The sequence below is a fragment of the Pinus tabuliformis genome, chromosome 7 (genome assembly GCF_031772625.1).
Source record: "Pinus tabuliformis cultivar Carrire ecotype Pingquan chromosome 7, CPIR1, whole genome shotgun sequence".
NCBI classification, from domain to species: Eukaryota; Viridiplantae; Streptophyta; class Pinopsida; order Pinales; family Pinaceae; genus Pinus; species Pinus tabuliformis.
Window position 1 is genome coordinate 888,418,593 of NC_142293.1, and position 25,429 is coordinate 888,444,021.

At 40.8% G+C, this 25,429-nt stretch overlaps 2 protein-coding genes across 5 annotated transcripts in view; both read left to right on the forward strand.

Annotated features, from left to right (window-relative positions):
* LOC149250454 (SH2 domain-containing protein A-like) overlaps positions 1-25,429 on the forward strand; it is a 241,259-nt gene that overhangs the window by 123,384 nt on the left and 92,446 nt on the right. For 3 of the 4 annotated variants that reach the window (XR_016266832.1, XR_016266830.1, XM_089459094.1), the window contains exons 6-10: positions 1,101-1,178; positions 1,325-1,492; positions 1,746-2,560; positions 2,985-3,147; positions 3,262-3,605. Coding sequence is in view for 1 of the 4 variants with exons in the window: in XM_089459094.1 (XP_089315220.1) it covers positions 1,101-1,178; positions 1,325-1,492; positions 1,746-2,560; positions 2,985-3,147; positions 3,262-3,605 (1,568 nt within the window). In the remaining 3 variants the exon portion in view is untranslated. The remainder of the gene's footprint in view (positions 1-1,100; positions 1,179-1,324; positions 1,493-1,745; positions 2,561-2,984; positions 3,148-3,261; positions 3,606-25,429) is intronic. The other variant, XR_016266831.1, reaches the window with a different exon arrangement.
* Positions 22,204-23,335, forward strand: LOC149250455 (uncharacterized). The gene is made up of 2 exons (XM_089456441.1): positions 22,204-23,014; positions 23,146-23,335. Exon 1 carries the CDS (start codon positions 22,221-22,223, stop codon positions 22,767-22,769), a length of 549 nt encoding a protein of 182 aa, XP_089312567.1. The 5' UTR covers positions 22,204-22,220; the 3' UTR covers positions 22,770-23,014; positions 23,146-23,335.

Consider the following 25,429-nt stretch of genomic DNA (forward strand, 5'->3'; position numbering starts at 1 on the left):
GATTTATCAATAAAATGGCTCAGCAGTGTAGTTTTGGCTTTAAAATGGTGTTTCGATGTTTGAGTAATTTTCTGTATGTTTATGTCTATGCATGCTTTGATTATTTACTGTATAATTTCCTTAGGGATACTACAAATAGATATAACCTAGACAAGCTCTTCCATGTCTGGAGCCTCCACAAATAGGCAGCAGCTATATATGTGAAAGAAAGGAATGTGCAAAGCAGCAAATCATATAATCACTGTATGTGGTAGAATTTGTTGGAGAGCACCAACAAACAACACAGCAATGGATTTACTGAGCTGATATCTTTTGGAGGCCCTTTGGAATTTAAACTAGACAAATCACTGAGCTTGAAGTTTCCAACCTGTGAATTTTTTATGAAAGTCAAGAAGTTGTTTCCAAAGAATAAGTGCTGGGGGACATCTTGCTGTTCATGGCCTTGATGGAATGATAGATTTATCAAGCCTTGGCATGCAACATAGCTGCTATCAGCAGTTGCTGGAAATCAGATCTTCCTCTTAAATGCCACTCCCTATTCTTTGAACACACTTGGTAATCTACAAGCTCTGGACCAAGCATCATTTGCATCTTCACCAATCGCTTCTTCTCCGAGATTTTGTGTTCAACTTTACCTATATAAACTGAACATTGGCAACTGCAAGGAGTCGGCATAATAACCTCTACCCAGTAATTGACTGCTAGTTTGTACCACTAACATACCTGCCACAATGATTGAGATTTGCTGGAAGTAAAATATATCACCTTGCCTTGCGCTAATCATATATTCACAAGGAAAGAGATACACATGCTCTCTTATTCATTTCCATCTTCTATGGGTGCAAAACCATGGGAAGAGGGTTTCTGCTAGATTTTGACCCCATAAAACTTGCAGCATGTTACTTGTTTGTGAGTTTGTATTGAGATAGCAGATGGACTGCACTACATTAATGACAAAAACACTAAAAGGTAGACTTTCAGAATGCGATAAGATCTCATTCTGCTTTGCATCAATGATCTATTCTTATAGAATTGCTACATTTTCACCTTGTGGCAGTCCAATATAGTGGTGCTTATCTTCAATGTGTTATTTATTCCAGGCCTCCTGTCGCAGGAATTTTTCTCTTGATGTTGTCTTATTAGATGCACTTGGGCGTTCGATACACAAGGACATGGAGGTGCACCCATATTTTACATTTTTTTTAAATAAAGGATTTCATTTCGTGCTTGATCTATTGTTTTTAAATGATGTCATTTGGTGCTTGATGTATTGTTTTTAAATAAAGGATTTCATTTGGTTCTTGACAATTCATCTATATTTCAGCTTATTGCATTACTAGTATATGCGGATAATGGAGTTCCTGTTGAGAAACCAAAGGATGATGCAGAAGCCCCTCTTCTTACAACTTTTGATGGTGTTGAATTTCCTTCCACTGAGCGACCTATCAGACTTCTTCATGGACGTGCTTCCTTTAAGCTCAAAATATCTCAGGTAAGCCAAATCCATGACATCTTACAATTTAAGTCTCTGGGTGGACCCCTTAAGTCATTTATGTTAAACAAAATAAAATAATACCTCAGATGTCATTTGTTGCTGTGTTATTACTTGAATTTACTTATACATGCCTGTTAATTGGAACTTGTCTTTGAGAAGTTAAATTGAGTGCGAGTTAACTCTGTAATCACCTAATGTTCATTAAGTTTGCATGTTCCTTAATTGTACTTTTTTGTTTTGACATTTACAGCTGTCATCTAAATGCGACAATAGATTGTTTCGGGTGTGTTTTGACTCACCAAACATGGCCAACTATCCGTTTCTTCGAGTATTCTCACGGCCAATACGCTGTGTCTCAAGAAACCGTAATAGTCGGACAACATCTGCTACATGGAAGAAGTCAAATGCTTCTGCATATCAACTTGATGCATCACGCTCACCTGGAACTGATGAGACTGCCTCAGAATCGCCTCTGGTGAATGGAGACAATCTTGCCCATGGATCAATTATGCACACTTCAAAAATTATTCCTCCATTGAAGCGTGTGAGGGCCGGACATGAAAAACTCTCCATAAAGATTGCTAATGGAAATGGCCTCTTGGAACAATCTTCTGATGCAGGAGGGAATGCTTGCAGCTTATCCAGCAATGATATATCAACTCCATCTCCTCCACAATTGCATAAGGTTTTACTTTCAGCTAGTCCCCTGGGAATGGCACATACCCGTTCAGGAAATGGTTATTCTGGTCTCACTATCTCTTCGCCATTGAGTTTACATCAGCCAGATCCTTTGTCTAGCATCAATTTGGAAGCCAATTCAGAAAAACAACGAGAAGAAAATACTCTAGTATCTGATACTGATAAACGTCATGCTTATGTGCCTGCCACTACGAGACATGGAGCATCAGAAGGAGCATTTTCAGATTACCTTGTTTTTAAATATTGTCTGGAAAACATGTATAATCGTTCAATTTTCTTGAAAGGAACAATCATGTCCAGGAGTGACGAGGATGTAGCAAACTTTGCAGCACGTGTTTCTCAGTATACAGGATGCCATCATAATGGGTAGTTCCTTTTGTTCTATTCCTATCCTGCATAACTTTTATGGACACCACTAGGCAGTGTAATATCAGCTTGAATAATCTTGGTTAAAATTAAGGTGTTGGCAGTGTATGGTTTGAGTGAGATTAACAGTTAAGAACGCATGTTTCCTCCTTGGAGGTCACAGGTTCATATCCAAAGAGGGGTAGGGTATGTACACCTCCGTGGACTAAGCAGACAGATTGCTGCATGGAGGGTTGCTTGTCCCACAAACAAGAGGGTCTGCTTTGTCAATTTGGCATCTGGCTAGGCTGTGGACTTATGTTAAATTTTTTCATATTATTATTAACAGCTTTATATTATTTAATGCAGGTAAATTAAGGAATAATGCTATAAAAACCTTATTACTTTCTAACTTAAATAATTGTGTCCTTCCATAAATTTTTAGGTATCAGATTTTGATTACAAAGCAATTAATCCAAGAGGGATGTGACCTCTGGAAGCTGCTTATGAGAGAGAATTATCCATTACTATGGAACAGTGTTATACATCAGATAGAAAAGAAAATTATGACAATTTCAAAATGTACAAGGAGGCGTTTCTCTACTCAGGTTCCTTTGCATCTCCCCACACTTTAATTCAGTCCCCTTAGCTAGCTTGCACTGAAATTTTTAAAGGTGTTTTCTCTAAGTGTTGCATGGTATAATAATGTATGGTCAAAGCAGGACAAGGAATTCTTGCGAAGAATAGCTGGTTGTGGTGAGGCTGTCATCTGTGAAGAGTTTGATCGGCTTTGGCAATGGTTATTCCCTGTTGCATTGGCTTTGTCTAGCCCCCAGATAGGAAAAGCATGGGAGAGTTTAGAGCCAAAGTGGATTGAAGGAATGATCTCACGAGAGGAAGCAGAAGCTTTTCTTAGGACTTCAGAGGGATTCTCAAGACCTGGAACCTTTATAATTAGGTTTCCTAGCTCACGCAGCTGGCCTCATCCAGATGCAGGTGCATTGATTGCTAGCTATGTTGGCCTGGACTATGACGTACACCATAGACTGCTTTCACTTGATGAAAGGTCTGTATTATCCTTTCTTACATACCTAAAATATATTCTTATTGAATTTTTGACTTTTGTTAGACTATGATGTATGCCATGGACTGCTTTCAGTCAATGAAAGGTCTGTTATTCTTACCACCTGAAATGTATACTTCTTGGGCTTTTGAATTTCAGGTTTATTTTTTACATTTGTGATTCGAACATTAATAGTCCCACTAGCTAAATTGGAATAAATGCCCAGGTTGATTTGTGTTTAGTTGGAAGTTAGAAGTAATTATTTTTAAAACTTAAAATCAGAAGAATTAGATGGTTTACTCTCATTTAGATAAAATTTTATGTTGACAACTCTGTTTAGTGTATGGTCATTGGGTAATTTCTCAATCAGATCTTAAAGATGCTCTTAGCATGGCAATGCCATAGGATTCACTTCAAATTAAACAATTATTCAAAGGCCCTAACCACCAAAGGTCAGGCTTTGTCCATTGGCTGATTGCCTGGCTATAATAACTCTCTCAACTTCCACAGGAAAGTTAATCAACCATAATACTAGTGGGTAAACACATGGCCTAGTTTAGCATTCAAGAAACTAGTCAATATATGTTGGTTACCAAATCACAAGAAACACATGAAATTGACGTACAATTATTGTTAAGAGTGGGAGATAAGGACTTCATGTTAGAGTTTTCATATGCCCATCATACATGGCCGCACATTCCATGATTGCTCTGGCAATCTGTGCAGCCCCACATTATATTGGGACACATTCCATGATTGCTTCAGTAACTATTTGCAGCCTCACAGTCATTGTTATAACTTGGAGACAAGGACCTTGGGACTAGAGCATTCATATTTCTGATGACACATTCAATGGTTGCTTTGGCAACTATGTGCAGCCTCACATTATACAGCCACACATTCCATGATTCATCCTCACATTATACAGCCACACATTCCATGATTCATCTGGTAACTATGTGCACTGCTGTGTAGCCTCACAGTTATTGTTAGAACTGGGAGACAAGGAATTTGGGGCTGAAGCCCCATCCCTAGCTGCGGGGAAGCACCACTGCCTCACACTCCTGGAATGATTCCCTGCACTCCCAGAATGATGTCCACACTCCTTGAACAATACTTGAGGCTATTAGACCACAGGAGAAGAATCTAGAAATTGCTCTTGGCAAGAGGCTTAAGAATTCTCAGTAGGTAGTAGAACTATTTGTTTTTTTCAGTTTAGATTCTATATTCTAGAACTTAGAATTATTTGTATTTATTATGCTCTATTTTGTAAACATTATACAACAGGATGGAACTGTACACTGCATATTACAATTCTTGGCCATGATCCCTGCCTCATTTCATGGTTGATGTTATTTGTTAGCGTTTGTTGATGACAAAAGTTATCTGTTGAAACATGCAACTTGCAGGTTGATGTTATGGTTGATCATTTGATGGCACACTTCTATAACTGCTAGATGGCTGTTGTTATTTTTGTACTAAATGATTGATGTTTTAATATTTTCTACTAGAAAAACCTATGTTTTTATATTTTCTACAACTGATTTGCTATTCTGCATCTTTTTAAAAATATATATGCATCAAAATATACTAAAACATAAATTATACAAAAATCACTCTCGGAACACTTTGCTGCTAGAGTGTTTTGGAAATTGGTGCTTTGCACTCCTGCTTGGAGCTTCTGCTTCGCTCATGCTCCTGCTCTAAACAGCTATGCACTCATCACAAGACATCATCTTTATTCATATATTATATAGGCATTATTCCTACACATTCCATGATCACTTTGTGTAATATTCCTACTAGGAATTAACAGTGATATTCAAGCAAAAACACCATATGCGAACACAAAAATTCAGCATGCAATTAAACACCCAGAAAATTGCCCAAAAACTGTGCCAAGCTGAGCCGTTTTATTAATATATCAAGGGAATACAAAAATGTATGGAGTAGGTGCATCTGGGCTTGTAAAATGAAGCTAGACAAGTCCCAGGTGATAGAATGTGCTGCTTGGATGATAAATGGTACTGCTCTTTCAACCCCTGCGCTGGCCTTGGAAATTTGTGGCTGCTGGTTGGTAAGGAACTGGGGTTTGGCCCCTCTAGAGTGCTCAGAAAATTCTGCAAAATTAGCCTTGGGCTCTCCTCACTAAACCCACAAAGACCTAGAAAGGGTTGGGCCTAGTTCCAACCTTCCAAAATTACCCCCAATTATAGCAAGCTCCTCCTTCAGCTGGGTAATTCGCACCACCAGGAATTCTGCTGCCAATGCCCTCCAAAAATGCTGAGCAAATCCTCCAACAATTCTCCTTATGTCCCCTAGCAAGACTCAACCCCAAACTCCCGGTCAAACCTCCACAACGAATGCCCTCCTCAAGTGATTGCGCAGGCCCCAGTCAAGCCACCTCTGTGCATGCCCAAGAATGAGAAATTCGGTCTGAAGAATGGCCACCCAATCTGCCCGTCAATCCACTGCAAAAATGCTCCTAAACTAAGGGAACTTGCCCCTAAATTCCCTGGAACAACTCTGCCCTGAACTTCTCTCCCCACAAGAGTGCATGATCCCTTTTTGCGCCCAGTCTGCTCCAAAATAGCTCGAAACTCCCTGTAGAATTCCTCTGGGACAACTCCACAAATGTAGCAAAGTTTTCCCTAGGGTGGCACTCAAAGTCCACCAAAGGAGTTGAGATCTCCCCTCGGAAATCTCGTGTGCTGAACAACACTTCGTAGACTTAGCTCAACAGCTCAAGTGTACAAGAGAGTGCGTTTGTCAAATGATCAAAATGCCCTCAAATGATGTCTTTTCCTATCTATCATTGAACTTTCTCTCTCCATGTAGGCCCCATACATCGACCCCTTTTCCTCTCTCTCTCTCCAGAAATGCATTTTTCTCCAAGGGGTGTGTATTCCTCTTGGGGTTGCGCCCACTTTCTACTAAGAAATCGATTTGCCTTCTTTTTCTTATGTTGCAGCCTTCTTGAGTCAAAAATGCCAAGTGGAATCCTCCTACCCACTTTTCCTAAGTCTATGATGACAAAACCTCAAAATTGGCAAAATTGGTAATTACTTAGCCAAATTGCTAAGTAGGAACATCACACTTTGGTAGCTACGTTGTTAATTTTAGATAACAATGGTATGTTCTATGCTTGCAACAATTACTTCAATGTCCTTTTATCAACCCAATGATAATTTCCACTTTAATTTCCAATAGCAATCACATAAACCATTAATTCACATTGACAATAACTGTAGATAGAACATAAACAATAAACTGCAGAAGACAAGCCAAGACAAGAGAACACAAGAATTTGGCTCAAGCCAGGGAAAAACCCCAAGATGGGGAAAACCTTTGATCAATTCTTCTTATTATCAAATATCAAATGTTCAACGGAGAGAGAGAGAGAGTTCAATAATGTACAATGATAGATGATCCAATGCCACTACACTTAGTCAAATAGATGGCCAAATCAAAGTTTGCAATCCTGCTTTCAGTCAATAGTAGTCAAACAACCCTAACCAAAAAGTCAACAATGGTCAACACAACAGAAAAAGTGTCCTCCTTGAGCTCAGTCAAGGTCAAAGAAAGTCGTCCTTCCTTGGAGGTCAACCAACAACAAAAACAATCAACAAAGAAGCAGTCAAACTCTATCAACCAGAAAGTCAACTTTGCAGTGAACTTGAAATCAGACCCTACGGTCAACGCAGGTCAAACTTCACCAAAAGCCTCGGTTCTTGTGCTAGAATGTGCGGCCTACCCAAACAGAGATATCTCCACAAAACTGCAGCAAAATAGTGCCAAATAAGCCTATTTCAAAGTTGGTCAAAGGTTAATGCCGAAGAATAGAGATGCCCAATCCACCATTCACACGTGCGAGAAGAATCTATTGCCTTAGATGTGAACAAACCAATAAGAAGAGAGAGAATGTGTTGTTGTGATGAGGTGCCAAAATGAGGACATATGCTATATTTATAGTGGTTGACAAGGGGTGAAAAAACATATCTTTTCATTCATGAGCTGGCATGAAGGGGAGCCAGCCTGGAAAAGAAGCATTTGGAGGAAGACAAAAAAATCCAAAATTCCCAAATGATGATTAATGTCATCAAGAGCTCTTCAAGGGTGAAGAGTGCCATCAAAAGAAGAGTTGCCAAATGAGGGAATTTGTCATATCCCTTCTCAAATACATTTGTAACAGGGTGCTGCTACACAATTTTGGCTAAGGAAGAGAACCCATCATTTTCGACTTAGGGACTTAGGAGGCAATTCGACTTTATTTGGTTGCTAGTGGAATGTGGGGGCCACCCACATGGGAGTTCGAATTGGCCCATTCGAATAGCTTGGAGGGAAAGTCGAATAGGTGGATGGAGGGGCCCACATGAGGCTAGGGAGGCCCAAGGAGTTATAAGGAGGGAGAAACTCTCATTTTGGATTCATTCTTACACCTTGCAATCAAAATTACTTGACTATTCACTCTGTTGTTTAGTTGAGTCAACTGACTGTTTAGCCACGAATCTCTCAAGCGGGAGATTCAACCTCTACTTCGAGGGACCATTCGTGCCTGCCCTAGGGAGGAAGTTCCATAAGTATTTCAAGAGTTCCGGAAGTGTGTTACAGCACTACCATTCAGCCACAATAGGGAGTGTGTATTTCTGGCTAGCTGGAGAATATGCAGGGGGTGTTTGGAGCTATCAGTGACCAAGCATTTGTTGGGAGAGTTAGAGGATTGGGAGAGCAACAAAGGGCCAACCTTTCTTGTGAGTTTCGGAGCCAGCGTCCCAGCAGTTCGAATTACTGGGCTAGGGGACAATGAAGAGGGCCAGTTCAGCAATCTCGTGGAGCTAAGGAATAGGTGCCATAGGCCGGAAGCCCATTCGGGAAGTCAGGGGCTTGATAGCAGAGGTCAGCCCAGCACTTTGGGTCCATTTCCAGGAGGATTTACAGGCAGATTCCAGTAGGTCGAGTTTGACAGTTGTAGCTGAAGCTGGGCTCCAAGGGGGTCGAATTTCAGAAGTCTAAACCAACCAAATTCTTTTATGAGTTTTTCTAGGTTTTGGATAAGGATCACACTCCTAATTTTATAGAATTTTCTGGGCAGATCTAAGGGGTCAAACAAGGGTCCCAACTGAGGCAACAACTAGAGGAGCTAAGGGGAATTTGGGCCAAAATCTGAGGTCAACATTTGGCCAATTCCTTCACGGATTTTTCTGGGTTTAGGCAAAGGAGCAAGGAGCTGAAATCTCATAATTTTCTAAGCATGGGAAGTAGTGATTCCAGCATTTCGAAGTCAGCAAACATAACAGTTTTCTGGGGTAGCGCGGTTCAATTTGGTGCAGTAGTTGTAGCAGCCTCCAGTTCAACATTTTCTCTCGTGGTTTTTGTCATGCTTGTCCATTGAGACAAGCCCAGGTGCACCATTCTATTTTACTATTGTATTTTCTCCTGAAGAAGTAATAAAATGCCTCAGCAGTTCTCTATTTCCAGTGTTTCCATGGGTGCTTAATGTATATTTCATTTTTCTGATTGCTGGATTGTTTGCATGCTTTGTATATCACTTATATTCATGTTTAGGAACATTACAGAATTGATCCCTAGTTGCCAACCTTAACACTCCCTCTCGACTAGGGAGAATTCCACCTACCGATATCCATCCATCATCATGCCATCTGGATCATCATGTACTTTCTCTACATCTCATCTCGTCTCTACTGAAGATTGATATAGATAATAAGAAAATATAGATAATAAGAAGGATCGACTGGGAGTGAGTCACAAGACCTTACCAGTCTCCACTAACAAAAGTCAGTCCACATAACCAGGGGTAGAACCCAGATTAGACTTGATTATGAGAGATCAAGTTGTTGAACACCATGCATTCTAGACATAGGGAGTATGACAGTACACGATGCGTCCATCTGTAGTGCTATGGTCCCTAATCACTTTTCCCAACTCATTGGCCAAATGAAAGGTACTTCCCAAGAGTCCCAGACTGCAAGGGTAGGATGCATGCTGGGACATCCATAGGAGAAGGTGAACCACTCATATTTCTCATATGCCATAGAGAAGATGAACCACTCATCCTATGCATAAATCATCAGTCATAGGGGAAGGTGAACCACTCACCCTATGATCACATATATCATCATGGGGTATCATTGGGGAAGGTGAACCACTCACCCTATGGTCACAAATAGTACCCTAGGTCCACAGGAGCTCCTAGAGCTCAATGTCCAACTCAAGCGAGACTCTCATGGGAGGGTCCTGCTATGCTCCTATACCAATAGGTGTCATATTTTATGATTGACATTAATGAGCTCTCCAATATGTTCATACCTTCTCCTGATGCAAAGGTTTTCCATATTGTCAAAAAATCAGAAAATTAAAAAATATAAAGAGGATATACCCTAAGAGAAAAATCAAAGGGTAAAAAGAATAAGATGGTCAGAAAAAGAAAAGAAATGAACCCCAAATATAAAGACTAGGAAAGTGTGCAAGTCCAAGTGCCACTACTATTTCATTTTCTGTAAGTAAAGTATCATGTGCAGTTTGTTGAACTTTATGCTGTAGTTGATGAATGGCCAAACAACTCAATCTTGGCCAGTTCATGTTTCAATTTTCCTGTTTTAGAAATAGAGAATAAAATCTGTTCAAAATGTTTAATCTTGGCAGATAAATAGTTAGGTAGAGAAGCAAAGGAGCTTAACTGTTAAATCTGAGCCCTTGGATGTTATAAGTGCAGATTTAGATAGGCTTATCATGTAAAGAAAAGAAAAGCTAAAAAAGGGTTTGCCAGTCTAAGTGCACCCAAAGAAAGAGAAGAAAAAATGTTAGGCAAACTAGGCTGGGTAGGCAGTTTTGGTGTTGCAGAAAGAAACTTGTGATAAGTTTTGTCTCTCAGAATGATTAAATCTTACTTCTATCACAGGTACCATGGCAGAAGCATGATTGACTCCCCTTCATCTTTCCCAAATCACTTACTAATCTTCCCCCATAGATATTGAGATCTGCTTAATATCCCTCTTAAATTACTCCATCTCATTTCATAAAAGGCCTAAATAAAACCACATTTTTACTTAGGCACAAAGCCACATTTCTTGTGTAAAACCCTTTTCATTCCCTTAGCCTAAGTTTCTTAACATTAGACTTAGCGCTTGCTTTCAATCATATTCATATTAACCAATAACCTTATTATATAAATCCCTTGTATAAATTCCCCTTTCCCATATATTATTAATATACTAAAAACCCCTATATTCTAATATCCCACCCCGGTTTAATTATAAACCATATCATTATGTAATTCGGGATTTAAGGGTTTATTTGAAACCTTTAAATAACCTAACCCGTCGTGCAAACCCCAAGAGTTAATTAACATTTGGTTAATTAACAACTTAAACCAACCCCGACAACCAATAATATTACACACGATACGATTAAAAAACGTGGTTAGTGGATGGGCCCCTACACATTAAACCTTCGCTTTATTCATAACTCGTCCATCGCTAGATCTCGGCCCTCGCATCCGATGGCTGAGATCTATATTGCGACCCCATCCGCCGCCGAAGTTTACCGCCCGGGGAAAGGGTGGTATTGCGCCCGTACCTGGGATGCGTGTCGACCTCCCGCCTTGCTCATTGCCTCCCTGCCCTAAACCGCTTGACCCTAAGAGTGGTGCGGGGGGAAACCACTTACCACCCTCCGCTTCACGACAAAAGGTCACATCGCCGTGACGTTAGCCATGCAATAAATGCCAAAAAACCCCGCCAAACCAAAATTTCACTAAAAAGTTAAAAACACAAGAAAAGGTCATGTTCGTCATTTTTCCCTGCGAGCAGTGTTCCATGCAAATTACGTCCGGTTGATTGCGCGAGCGTACAATCCGCCACCCTGCCAGAGAAACCACAACGACGCGCTCTGCCATCAGTCATTTCAACCTGCAATTGCACAATTCGTCTCCTAAAGCCAGGTATTTATCCATTCGACCAATTACCCTGTAATTTCGATTTTCCTCTGGGAATTTTACCTAAAAGAGCCAAATTCAAGCTGAAAACAGTCCACAGTTGCCATACGAGAACACCAGAACCGCTGTTTAAGACCATTTTCCTACAGAAGCCCGACCTCCAGTTTGAAAACACAAGAACCAAACATGGAAGCTCCCATAGCCCTGAACGTGGCACCCCTCAATGCGCCTCATAAAGACCTGGATTGGTTACCCTTGGTTGACAGAGATTTTCAAATAAAAGAGTTATCTGGTGATATGAACCATCTCCAGGCATTTTGCCGAATTAGGAATAGTCATCTGAGCAGCTCTGATATCTATGGAATATGGGAATCTAATATTCCCAGGTATTACTTTCTCTCAGTCAATGTGTTCCCAGATATTATTCACCAATGCTGTGCCAACTATGACCCTGTCAGTAAAACAGTTATGAACCCATCCCAAACTGTTCTCTTTTACATAACTGCTGAATCTATCAATGAGATGTTACACTTCCATCCCACTCAGCCCCTTGCTCCTCTTTCCATGGGATTTTTGCTTGAGCAAGGCTCTCAATTGCCCAATTCAGAAATAACCTGGATTGCTCAATTATTCATGAAACCAAATTGCTAGCCCCAAGGCCCACCTCCCTATGTGCATTTCTGGTTCACTAAAACTGGCAGGCTTATTCTTGACATGATATCCTTTATCTTGGGATTCAAAACCAGTGAATTTGTTGATGAGACCATCTTAGTTATGTTGTCAATGTTTACTCCAGGACAACCCCCTGTTGTCAAATATGATTATGCCTCTTTCATTGCCAATAAAATCAATGAGCAATTCATAAATCTGGATAGAGAAGGAGTCTTCAAGTACACCTCATTCATATACCACCTTCTGCTATATTATCAGCCAGACAGCTTTTCATTTCCCATTAGGAAATTGGATTCCAAAGGAGAGCGGAGGTCTGTGATCTTTTGGACCTCGGTCTTCCACAATGTTTGTGAATCCCCTTATACCTATTGTGAATTCATTGACTTGTTTGTGCATCCAACCTCCACTCTATTGATAGGAGCTCCTCCTCCTAGGCTCTCTGGTGATATAAAGAAGATTTTACAGCTTTCCAGACAATACAAGATAGGTGACTGGTACCTCTACCAAAATCATACGGAAATCAGAATATATGGCTGTGAACTGTGCCCTTTCAAGCTGCCCAAATATGTGCCCATGAGACTATTTGCACTGGAGTATTTCAGGCAGCTTATCAATGCAGATTTAACCCACTTTTGCAATGCAAAGAAAAAGGCTCAGCTGAGAATAAAAAACCAGTTAGGCCCTTTTATCATCCATAAGAGGGAGGCATGGGAAGATGCTGATAAGATATTAGGGGAAGACCTTAAATTGAAGAAAAGTTTCTGGTGGGTACCATATGACCCAAATAGCTTTATAAGTGACAGAAAAGTAAGAAACAGGCTATCGACTTATATACATCATAGGATCCTTGAAATTGAACAGTTTGCTAATCAAGATGAGTGGGTAGAGGATACATTAATAGAAGAAATTACTGAACAAGAAAATATGGAACAAGCTATGAAAGATCTTGAAAAGACCCTTGACTTGGACTCTTTTGGACAGGTATCTTTCAAACTGCCTCAGCAAACAGGAGTTGGTACATCCTCTGCTGGAACTTCACAGCAGCCTGTACAAGAAGCCAACACACCAGTTACAGGGTCTTCTAAGGGCAAGGAAGTGGTAGACATGGAGCAGCAAACAATCACTGATCAGCAGGGGCAAATTTCCCCGGTCCAAACCAAAGCAGCAGAGATTCCTGCATTACAGACTCCTCTGAATGAGGAAAAAGGCAAGAAAAGAGATAGAGAAGAGGCCACACCTATCAGTGGACCTGCAGAACAGCCGGGTGCAAAGAGGCAAAGATTGAATCCTCTATCTGAGGATGAAATTATTGAAGAAACCACTGACAGTCTAAGAGGTGAGAGGGTAACCAGCCAGCAGACTTCCCCAGTGATAGAGACATCAACTAGCTCACACAGACAGGAGCTAGAAAGGAAACATAGTGTGCAAATTTTATCCACTAGGCCACCAAGTAAGCAGGCCTCTGACATCAAAAGGACGTTCAAAGAGATAAAGGCTAGAAACGACCCACTAAGACTGCAGATTTATAACCAGTATCTTAAGATGGCCCCCACAAACCAGCAAAGGTTGATGTCTGCCTATGACATTAAGGAAGGCAAAATGATCTTGAGTTATTTCAAACCCAAGGTGCAGCAACCACAATCAGTAGCTGAGTACATTAGGACAAATCTGGAGGTCTTGGCCAAGGATATTCATCCAATGGACCAGATTGAGCTTCATAAACAGACTGGAGAGATGGTATACTCCACACTCACTGATAAAGCTATGTTAGCTCATAAATTACAAAACTCCTTGAATAATACTTCTGCTCAACTAGATTTTGAAAAAGCCTCTTCTCTTGCTAAGGACAATAGGATAAAGTCTTTGGAGGAGATTATCATTGAACTGGGACATGATCCCAAAGATGCCAAAGGCATAAAGGCACTGATGAAGAAGAAAGAAGAGGACATTGTTGCCCTCAGAAAACAGCTGAAACTGTCTCCTATGCATCCACAGACTGCAGAAGTTGTACAACAGAAATCTGAAGAGGACATGATGGACCTGCTCATGAGACTGAATGAGAGATTGAGTGAGACAAAGCAAGCATTGGAGAAAGCTCTACAAGAAATCCAGGGAGAGTCGACCTCCCAGCCACCTGAAGTAGTCCCAATAGTCACTACTGCCCCCTCCACACTTATAACAGCATTGCCTCCCATTGTCCCGGCATCAACAACAGAGATCATCACAGGTACCTTAGCAACAACAACATCAACAGCACCAGGCAGCAGTACTACTATGAGTACAGAACAGCTGATAAAAGCCATGGAAGAATTAAAGCTGCAAGTATCAGAATTGAAAGTGGTCAAAAAGCAATTGGCAAAGGTGGAAAAGAATTATGATAAATCCAAAGTGAATGTGGTAGAGAAAACAAGGGAGGTCAAAACATTGGAGAACAAAGTGAGAGCATTAGAAAAGGATCTATCTCTGGATAAACCTCTGGCAGAAATCAGAGGAATTTTGTGGACCAACATCAATCAATCCCTTTGTAATGTATGGAGATCTATCCAAGTCATTTATGAGCAGATTGACCTAGTAAGAGCGGCCCAAGTGGAGATTCAAAAGGCAAGGGCTTTATTGGGACAGATGCCTGAACAAGCTAACCACTAATACATTTTTTGAACACCAAGACCAGTGAAGAACTGGAGGCACTGGAAATCAGGGACAGAATAGGCACCATTCTAGAAATCAAGAGAGTTCTAACCATGAGAACTCTGATGCAAAATTTGGAAAGGAGATGCCAGGACATGCAGGTGGAGATTGATTTTTTCACAGAAAAGTTTACAGTCTTGCATAAAAAAGGTCTGCCAAGTCCTTTGGGGAGTAATGATCGTCTGATGAGACATGTAGATTGCACGCACAAGTTGAATAAATATGCTGCTGATCAAGTTAATACATCATCAAGTACTTCAGGAGAGAAGGCACTTCCATCTGGCCAAGCCCTATACGACAGCCTGAAAAATTTATTCTACATTGAGCACGAGGTAGAGCATCTGTTCACCATCCCACCTAATTTCTTCAGATACACAGAGACTGACGAAACTTTGAGGAAACTTCAGAGACATAAATTACCACGACCGCAGTGGCAAAGTATGTTAGAGATTCTGTAAACTTATCTTTGGTATCTTTGGTCAAGTTGAAAATTTTGGACCATCTACTATAATGCGGAGAACAGAAATGAATCAGAGTCATGCGGGCCAAAGCGCATCACATCAGAGTTGAAGAACCTCCGACGTAGGACGGAGCAATCAACACAGAGTATCAGTGGAGGACGGCTGTCGACTCGCAGCACCTACCTCCGGTACATCTCATAAAGATGGAACAACCAGCACAACATCAATTTATTGTTCCCCTGTTTTCGAGACTGTCTGTCTCAATCTTTGTAAAAACGCATTAACCATCACTAGATATTATTTCTATCAGATATTTTGTAAGATATTTGATATTTTTGTACAAATACCCCCCAGACGAAGTATTTTAGGGTTGGTGGGTGTTCATAGTTTCTGACGGTAATACTGAAGTTTTCTGGAATAAAAGGCTGTTGGAACCATTTTTGTCTGGATTACTGAATGAGGAATTGACGCTAAGGACCATGTTACAGAATTCTTGAATCATCTTATGGATCAATAAATCCCTTCTAACTTGTGTTTTACAGTTTCTATTTTTATTATATCATCTATGTTTCATGATCTCAATAATAAAGAAAAAGAATAATTCAGAATTTGCTTGACTGCACTCTGCCTTCAATCTTTGTTGTTTTCTATGTTTTCTTCAGAATTAGAATAAACAGTGAATTCTTAATTGCTCCTGTTTCCCCTGATTCTCTCATCTTGAATATTTGCTAAGGAACTCTTAATTGCTCCTTAACAGTAATCATCCATTTTCTCTCTGTCAAATATGATGAAGGGTTCTTAATTGCCCTTCACCCAATTGACTCCATTCCCTCTGATTCCAGCCTATAAATTGTTCCATATTTGAGTACCTTGCTCTGTAATACCTCCTCTGTTAAGAAACCTAATCCAGGAAGCTATCCTTCTTTGACTCCATCATACCCAATGGACTGAAACTCTTTAGTTTTACCTCACTGTTCTATTGAATCTCCATTCCTCCAACCAAAACTCAAAACAAAACCTTTGTACTTCATAGCTAGCCTAATATATCTCAAAGCAAAGCTAAACTATAAAGAGAGAGCCCTCTCTGGATGCAGATTGGCTAGAATATGTATCTAAAAGATTGGTCTGTGGTTACCTCGGCCGTATTCCCTTTCTTACAACTTTTGGGAACAACCTGAGTGATAACAGGTCCCTCGACGACTCCAAGTCTCTGTCGGAAGACTAAGAATTTTACCTTCCCCATGAGCTTCGTGAGGATGTCAGCAACTTGTTCATCAGTCCTGATGTGTTGGAGCCTTATTGCTCCCCGTTGTACCATATCTCGGATAAAGTGGTACCTGATATCAATATGCTTGGAGCGGTTGTGGAAGACGAGATTCTTTGAGAGGTGAATCGCACTTTGATTGTCGCAATAGATAACAGTGGTATCCAACACATGCTCAAATAGCTCACTGAAGAGCTTCCTCAAACAAATAGCTTCACAACAGGCCATAGTAGATGCAATATATTTGGCCTCAGCGTTGCTTAGAGCAACCGATTTTTGCTTCTTCCTCATCCAAGAAATTGAAGCAGAGCGCAAAGAGAAGCAACATCCTAACATGCTCTTTCTATCCACCACACTGCCAGCCCAGTCAACATCAGAATATCCATGTAGCCTCAAATTCCCAGAAGTGTATCTCAGTGCATAGTTGATAGTGCCACAGAGATATCTTAAGAGATTCTTTGCAACAACCCAATGTACGTGATGAGGCTCAACCATAAATTGACTCAAAGTATTTACAACGAAGCATATGTCTGGTTGGGAGTTTACCAAGAACATCAGGGCCCCCACAAGTTGTTTATATTCAGAAGGATTTGCCAATTTGAGACCAACAACACTTCCACATAGCTTGTTGAAGTTCACTTCCATCGGAGTAGACACAAACTTGCATTCCACCATCCCACATCTTTCTAACAACTTCACAATGTATTTCCCTTGAGAAAGGAAAATCTTGCCTGACTTTTGCCAGACCTCCAAGCCTAGGAAGTAATGCATCGGTCCTAAATCCTTCATCTTGAATTCGAAAGTCAACTCCCTCTTGCTTTGATAAATGAGAGAGTCTGTGTTAGTTTGAAAGAGATCATCAACATAAAGGACCAAAATAAGTGGCATGTCCTTTTCAACCTTGAAGTATAGGTTTAGATCAACATAGTTCCTTGTAAATCCCAACTTCATAAGATAGCTATCAATTATCCCATAGTGGGCTTTCTTCAAATTGCATACACGAGACCTTCGATCTTGTACTTCAAACCCATGCGGTTGCTCCAAGTAGACTTCCTCCTTAAGTGAAACATGCAAGAAAGCAGTCTTGACGTCCATTTGATGTAGGCTCCATCCTTAATTGGCAACAAGAACAATTATAGATCGAGTAGTGGTATATCGAGCAACTAGTGCAAATATTTCCACTCCTTCCTTTTGAGAGACACCACGAGCCATGAACCTTGCCTTATATTTTTTAGCACTTCCATCAGCGCCATGTTTTATCTTGTTGATCCATTTAGAAGTGACCACAGACTTGTCCTTGGGACTAGGAACCACTTCCTAGACATCATTCATCATGATTGATTCGTATTCCTCATTCATCGCATTTTTCCATACCTGGTGTTTTAGAGCTTCTTCGAACATGCAAGGTTCGACTTTAATAATAGTACTCATGGCAACCAAGTACCCTTGATACCTGTTAGGCTTCTTACTTTCGTGAAATTTCCCTCTTAAAGTAGTACACTTTTCGACATCTTGAAGTCTATACTTGAGCAGTAGTGGCCTTTTCCTTAAGGTAGAGGGATCACCAGGAGGTGGATCAAGAGGATCCAATGGACCATCGACATCGGGCATAGGCTCATCTGTCATAGGTTCTTCTTCATTTTCAGCATCATTATCGTCCTTTCTTGAGATGGGGAGATCGCTGGCTTTCCCGAGGGAAGTGTCTTCATCAAAGGTAACATCTCTGCTTACTTCCACATCCCTTTGACCAGGTACATATATTCTATATGTGTTAAATTATGGTATGTTCTATGCTTAAGAGCAATTTGCTTCAAATCTTCTTATTAGCCCAATATTAATTTCCACTATTGCAATCACATCAACATGATAGTAAAATGCAGGTAGAACATAAATGTAAACAACAGAAGACAAGCCAAGACAAGAGACATAAGATGTGGCACCAGCCAGAGACAAAGCCCAATGCGGGGAAGCCCTTTGATCAATTCTTCTATATTCTTCAATTATTTAGCAGAGAGAGAGAGATAGTACAATATCACAAATCTGTGATTTTACAACAGCAATAATAAGACCCTAACCAGCAAAGTCAAAGCTTGTCAAACAACTCCCAAATGACCTCAAGTCAACCTCGAGGAACTCAGCCTCCAACAGCAACAATAAGCAACCCAAAACAATCAACGAAAGGTTGTCAAACAGTAGTCAACACATCAACGATTTTGCAGTCAGTCCTAACTAGTCAACGCTGGTCAAATCAGTGGTCAGACAGGTTAACATTTGGCTGCCCAACAATGCGGCTAGCCTAGGAGAGGTTGCCCAACCCAAAAATGCGGTCAAACCTCCTCTTCGCTGGTCAACGCATGCAAAAATTAGCCCTGCTGCTCCACGGTCAACCCCAGGTCAACGCTGCCCTAAAAACAGAAATCTGCGTCCTCCTTTCAGCCACACGTGTGAGAGAGAGATGCTCTTCTAATGCGTAGGAGAGAGAGAAGATGTGTTGTGAGATGAGTGGAATAATGCCACAAGGTCTCCTCCTTTTATATGAATCGTGGAGGATAAGTTGGGGGTGTGAAACACTGTTTTGTTTGCTGGCCGACCTTGACAAATTGTCAAGAAATATAAATAAATTCATATCTCCATGAATACATGTCGGAATCGGATGATCGTTAGATCAATCCTACACCTCTCTATGAGAGGAATCCAAGAAAAATATCAGTTGCCATACATGAGGTGACCTACATGGAGTTTGGCCCTAGTTGCCAATTTTAACACTCCCTCTCAACTAGGGAGAACTCCATCTGCTAATCCATTTGTTTGTTGGTACTATCTCTGCCATCAAATGCATTGCCTTGCACTGCTCTGCTCTGCTGAACTATGAAGAAGAAGAAATGATCGAGAATGTGTCATACCATTCTCTATTGACCTAAAGTCAGTCCCAGATAAAAGAGAGTGTCTAATAGCACTCTTACTGATCCGAAATCAGTTCCAAATAAAGAGAGTGTCTCATACCACTCTTACTGATTCGAAGTCAGTTCCAAAAGAGAGAGTTAAATCACTCTTATTGACCCGAAGTCAGTTCCAATTGATCCCGGATCAATGTCATCCTAACATAGGGAGTACGATAGATACACGATGCGTCCATCGGTACTACTATGGTCCCTATCCTCATTTCTCTTTTCATTGGCCAGATGAGAGGTACTTCCAATAAGTCCCAGACTACATGGGTAGGATGTCTCGGCAGGAGAAGGATGAACCACTCATCCTGCCTACATGTCACCATGTGGTATCATAGGGGAAGGCTGAATTATTCACCCTGTACATAGCGCACCACTAGGGGAGGGTGAGTCACCCTATGGTCGCTTGTCGCCCCAAGAAGTACCCCAAGCCCCCCGAAGCTCCCAGAGGTCAATGTATGCATCATACAGGACCCTCATATCATGAGGGTCTCTCCACGACTCCTATTCGTTCTCGGAAAGTCAAGAATTTGACGTTTCCCACGGGCTTCGTCAGAATGTCGGGACCTGCTCATCAGTCCTAATATGATAGAGTCTTATTTCTCCTTCTTGTACCATATCCGGATAAAGTGGTACTTGATATTGATGTGCTTGAGCCTTGGAGTAATCATGAAATACAGGATTCTCTGATAAACGAATCCCACTTTGGTTGTCGCAGAGGATCACGGTAGTATCCAGCGTATGTCCAAACCAGTGTTGTTAAAATCGCGATTTTATCGGAAAAGCGCGATTTTTTCATTTACCCGATCAAATCGCGATTTTTATGCGTAAAAATCGCCACTTTTTTTTATAACGATTTTTATCGAAAAAATCGCGAGTTTTTGAAAATATCGCGATTTTTTCGAAAAAATCGCGATTTTTAGTGAAAAAATCGTGGAGGGCGCGGGCAGCGGGGTTTTATATGGCAAATTCGATTTTTTTTTAATTCATTGTGCTGTCGCCGCGCGGAGGAGGAGGAGAAGAGGTGAGGGAGAGGAGCTGAAGGGTTTCCGTCGGATTTGGGAGCGAATCGAAGCGTTTTTAAGAGGAATCCAAGCCAAGATCACCAATTTGTCCATAAAAGAGGTATGTAGATTAATTTTTTTTGGTTTTGCTTCTATAAAAACTTTGGTTTTCATTGTTTTTAAAGAATTTTTTGAAATTTTTCATTGATTTGGGATGGGTAATTTGTTATGACTATGAGAACCAATTTTTTATTTTTATTTTCTCATTTTTTTTAAACATTGTTTATTTTTTTTGAATTTTCATTGTTTTTTGGCATTTGGTTGGGTAACTTGGGTTTAGAAATTGGGATTTTGGAAATAATTAGCTTGTAATTTTGCAAATGCTAAATTGTAATTTGTAATTTTGTATTATCATTTATGTAATCCTAAATTCCTATTTCCTAATCCTTATTTTTCCATAGGTTTGCAAATTCAAAATTCAAAAACAAACATGCCAAGGAAATTGGATCCTTTCTGGGAATATGGTGACCCTAAAACTCCGAATGATAGACAAAACTTGTATTGCAAGTTGTGTGGAAAGGAAATATTCGGGGGGGTGTACAGGTTGAAGTTCCACCTTGCACAAATCCCTGGACGTGATGTGGGGCCCTGTCTAAAGACAAATGCTGAAATTATCCAAAAAGCCATGAGAGCATTGGGAGAATTAGAGCACACTAGAGAGGCCAAAGAAGAACTCAAAAGGCAACTAAAAAGGTCAGCTGAAGGAAGTGGGCCAAGTGGCACTGGTTCTACTGCAGCGTCAGTCAATCCGGTAGCTGCATCATCATATTTTGTTCCTCGAACCACACCTGGTTCACAACCAACTATTGGTTCAATGCTAAAAAGAACTGAAAAAGAAAAAGCTGACAAGTTGATGACAAAATTTCTCCTCTGGAGTGATATTCCTTTCAGCATTATAAGGAATAATCCATTTTTCCAACCTACTGTTGATGCTATTGCCAGTGTTGGCCCGGGGTACAAACTCCCTTCTCTTCATGATTTCAGAGGCCGGCTTCTTCAAGATGAAAAGCGTGACTGCACCCAAAGATTGGAGGATTTTAGGGCATCATGGGCACAAACAGGATGCACTGTTATGTCAGATGGTTGGACTGACCAAAAGGGGAGAACCCTTATAAACTTCTTCGTTAGTTGTCCCAAGGGGACTATGTTTATCAAATCTGTTGATGCAACTCATCAAATCAAAGATGCAAGAACTTTATGTGATTTGCTGGATGTGTTTATTTTGGAGGTGGGTGCAGAAAATGTTGTCCAAGTCATAACGGACAATGCTGCAAATTATGTTGCTGCTGGTAGAATGCTTATGGACAGGCATCCTGCTTTATTTTGGACACCTTGTGCTGCCCATTGTATTGATTTGATGTTAGAGGACATTGGGAAAATTCCCTTTGTCAAAGAGGTTGACTCATCAAAAAGCATCACAAAATTTATTTACAATCACACATCTGTGCTTAGCTTGATGAGAAAATGCACCAACAACAAAGAGTTGGTGCTCCCCGCCATTACACGGTTTGCGACGAGTTTCATATCTCTTCAATCCCTCTTGAATTCTATGTGGGATTTGAAGAGAATGTTTCTTTCAGAGGAGTGGCGTGCTTCGTCAATGAGCCGCAAACCAGAAGGAGAGGCCGTCTGCAGACTAGTTTCATACCAGGAAGACTTCTGGGCGGGAGTGCAGGAGGTGTGCGCTGTTACAGAACCTTTGGTAAAGGTTCTTCGGTTGGTTGATGGTGAGAAGCCTGCAATGGGCTATTTGTATGAAGCCATGGACAGGGCCAAAGAAGCCATTCGGTCCTACTATGATGACAAGGGAGATGATGGGTTCCAGAGACAACTCCTTCTATGGAACGTCATTGATGAGCGATGGAACAACACACTCCATCGTCCCATTCATGCTGCTGGGCTTTTCCTGAACCCTGCATTTTCTTATGCATGTGGGTTTAATTTTGATGTTGAGGTCGTGGAAGGATTATTAACCTGTGTCCAGAAGATGGTGAGATCTCCAGAAGAACGTATGGAGATCTCTAGACAAATTGAGCAATATAAGTTGTCAGGTGGCACATTTGGCTTTGAGATGGCTGTCATTGATAGGACGGTTAAAATGCCAGGTATTTTTTAGTTTGTAGTATGTACTTTGTAACTTTGTTTCAAATTTCATTGTTTCTTCAAATTCCATTTTTTTCTTATGTTTATTTAAAATTTTATTTGTAATTTTGTTGTAGACGCATGGTGGAAGATGTATGGTGGCAGAGTACCCCTTTTGCAAAATCTTGCCGTACGCATCCTCAGCCAAACATGCAGCTCCTCGGGATGTGAGCGCAATTGGAGTGTATTTGAAAAAATACACAACAAGAAGCGCAATAGGTTAACACTTAAACATTTAAAATATTGCAAATTTCCAAATAAATTTTTGAATTCATTAAAGTTTTAAACAATATTTTTTTTATAATATTAATTATTAATTATTAATTTATTATTTCATGAACTTTGTACAGGTTGGAGTCCCATAGACTTAATGACATGGTCTATGTCTACTACAATCTTCGATTGTGGGTGAAACAACTAGAGAAGACACCTGATACGGAAGCCATCTCATTGGATGGGATTGACACCACTGCTGAATGGAGGGTTGAGACCGAGAGGCCTCTCATGGATCCCACTGAGGATTGGTTAGTGCAGGAGGAGGAGGAGGAGGAGGAGCAGGAGCAGGAGCAGGAGGAGGAGGAGTTGGAGGAGCAGGAGGAGGAGGTGACACCGCCTACCCGGGCTACCCGGGCTACCACTACCACCAGTAGAGGACGTGGTCTCCGTCCACCTCAGCCTCCTGTAGCTGCTACTACTAGTTCTTCAGCTTCTAGAGCACGTCAGACTCCATTGCCATTTCCACCACCACAGGCACCAGCTTCTACATCTAGAGGGAAAGAGAAAGTTGTGCCATTTTCTCGCAAGAGGGGCAGAGGAAATCAATAGGATTAGACTTTCATTTTATTGTATATGACATTATGACATGATGAGATACATTATCATATTTTTTGTTGATATTTTGAGGCTGAGTTGGACTTGGGACTCAGGACTTACTATTCAGGACATGATTCAATGTTATGTGTGATTTTAGCGCTAGAAATGATATTAAACATCTTATATATTAGTTTTTTTATCATATTTATGTGTCAATGTATTTATTTTATGTTGTAGATGGTTTAGATATTAAAAAAATTGAAAAAAAATGAATATTTTTGTGCCAAACGATTTTTTCCCGCTTTTTTCCGATTTTTTCCCGATTTTAACGATTTTTTCCGCTTTTTTCCCGGCGCCGATTAAATCCCGATCGCGATGTGTGCAACACTGGTCCAAACAGCTCATTGAAGAGCTTCCTCAACCAGACAGCCTCACAGGAGGCCATACTCGCCGCAATGTACTCTGTCTTAGCGGTGCTCAAAGCTACCGACTTTTGCTTCCTGGTCATCCAGGATATTGAAGCAGAACCCAAAGAGAAACAACACTCAAAAGTGCTTTTTCGGTCCACCACAATGCCTACCCAATCAGCATCGAAATAACCATGCAGCCTCACATCTTTGGTAGTGTATCTCAATCCATGAGTGATTTTGCCCCGGAGATATCTCAGTACATTCTTGGCACCAATCCAATGTGAGTGATGAGGCTCAACCATATATTGGCTCAACGTGTTCACTGCAAAACATATATCATGGCGGGAGTTCACCAAGAACATCAATGCTCCTATGAGTTGATGATACTCAGAAGCATTTCCCAAAACAGCGCCGGCAACATTACTGCATAACTTCTTGAAGTTAAGTTCCATCGGGGTAGTCACAGGCTTGTAGTCTACCATACCAAATCTCTCCAATATCTTCACCACGTATTTTCCTTGAGATAGGAAAATTTGTCCTGGCTTTTGTCAGACCTCCAACCCTAGGAAATAGTGCATCAATCTTAGGTTCTTCATTCCAAATTCGGAAGCCAACTCCCTCTTACATTTGTGAATGAGAGGGTCTGCACCTGGCAGAAAGAGGTCATCAACATACAACCCCAGTATGAGAGGCTTATCATCTCCGACCTTGCTAAGAGCCATATCTTCATCAAAGGTGACATCATGACTTATTTTGAATTCCCTTTGACCAGCCACATAGATTCTATAGCCCTCAGAAGTTTCGTTATAGCCCACAAAGATTCCCTTCTTTCTAGATGCACCCAATTTGCTTCTTTTCTCTTTCGGCACATGAAAATATACAGGACTTCCAAAGATTCGAAAATGAGAGACATCAGGTTTCTTACTAGTGAACATCTCTTTGGCAGTCTTGGAATCCAATGCTTGATGAGGGCATTGGTTTTGAACATATACGTCAGTATTCGCAGCTTTGGCCCATAAAAACTTCGGAAGCCTTGGATCATGGAGCATGGCACGAATGGCTCCCACAATCGTACGATTTTTCCTTTCCGCCACACCATTCTGCTTAGGAGTGGATGGTGTTGTGGTCTACCTCTTGATGCCAACTTCTTTGCAAAATTCATGGAACTCATTGGATTCATACTCGTTCCCATTGACAGTCCTTAAAATCTTGATACTCTTCTCGGTTTGATTCTCGATCAAGGCTTTGAAGTGACGGAACCAAGAGAACACTTCATCCTTCTTTTTCAAGAAGTATATCCAAGTCTTGCGAGAATAATCATCTGTAAAAGTGAGATAATATAGATATCCTCCCAACAAGTTCACGGGCATCATACCAGATATGTCAGAGTGAACCAACTGCAAAATGTCAG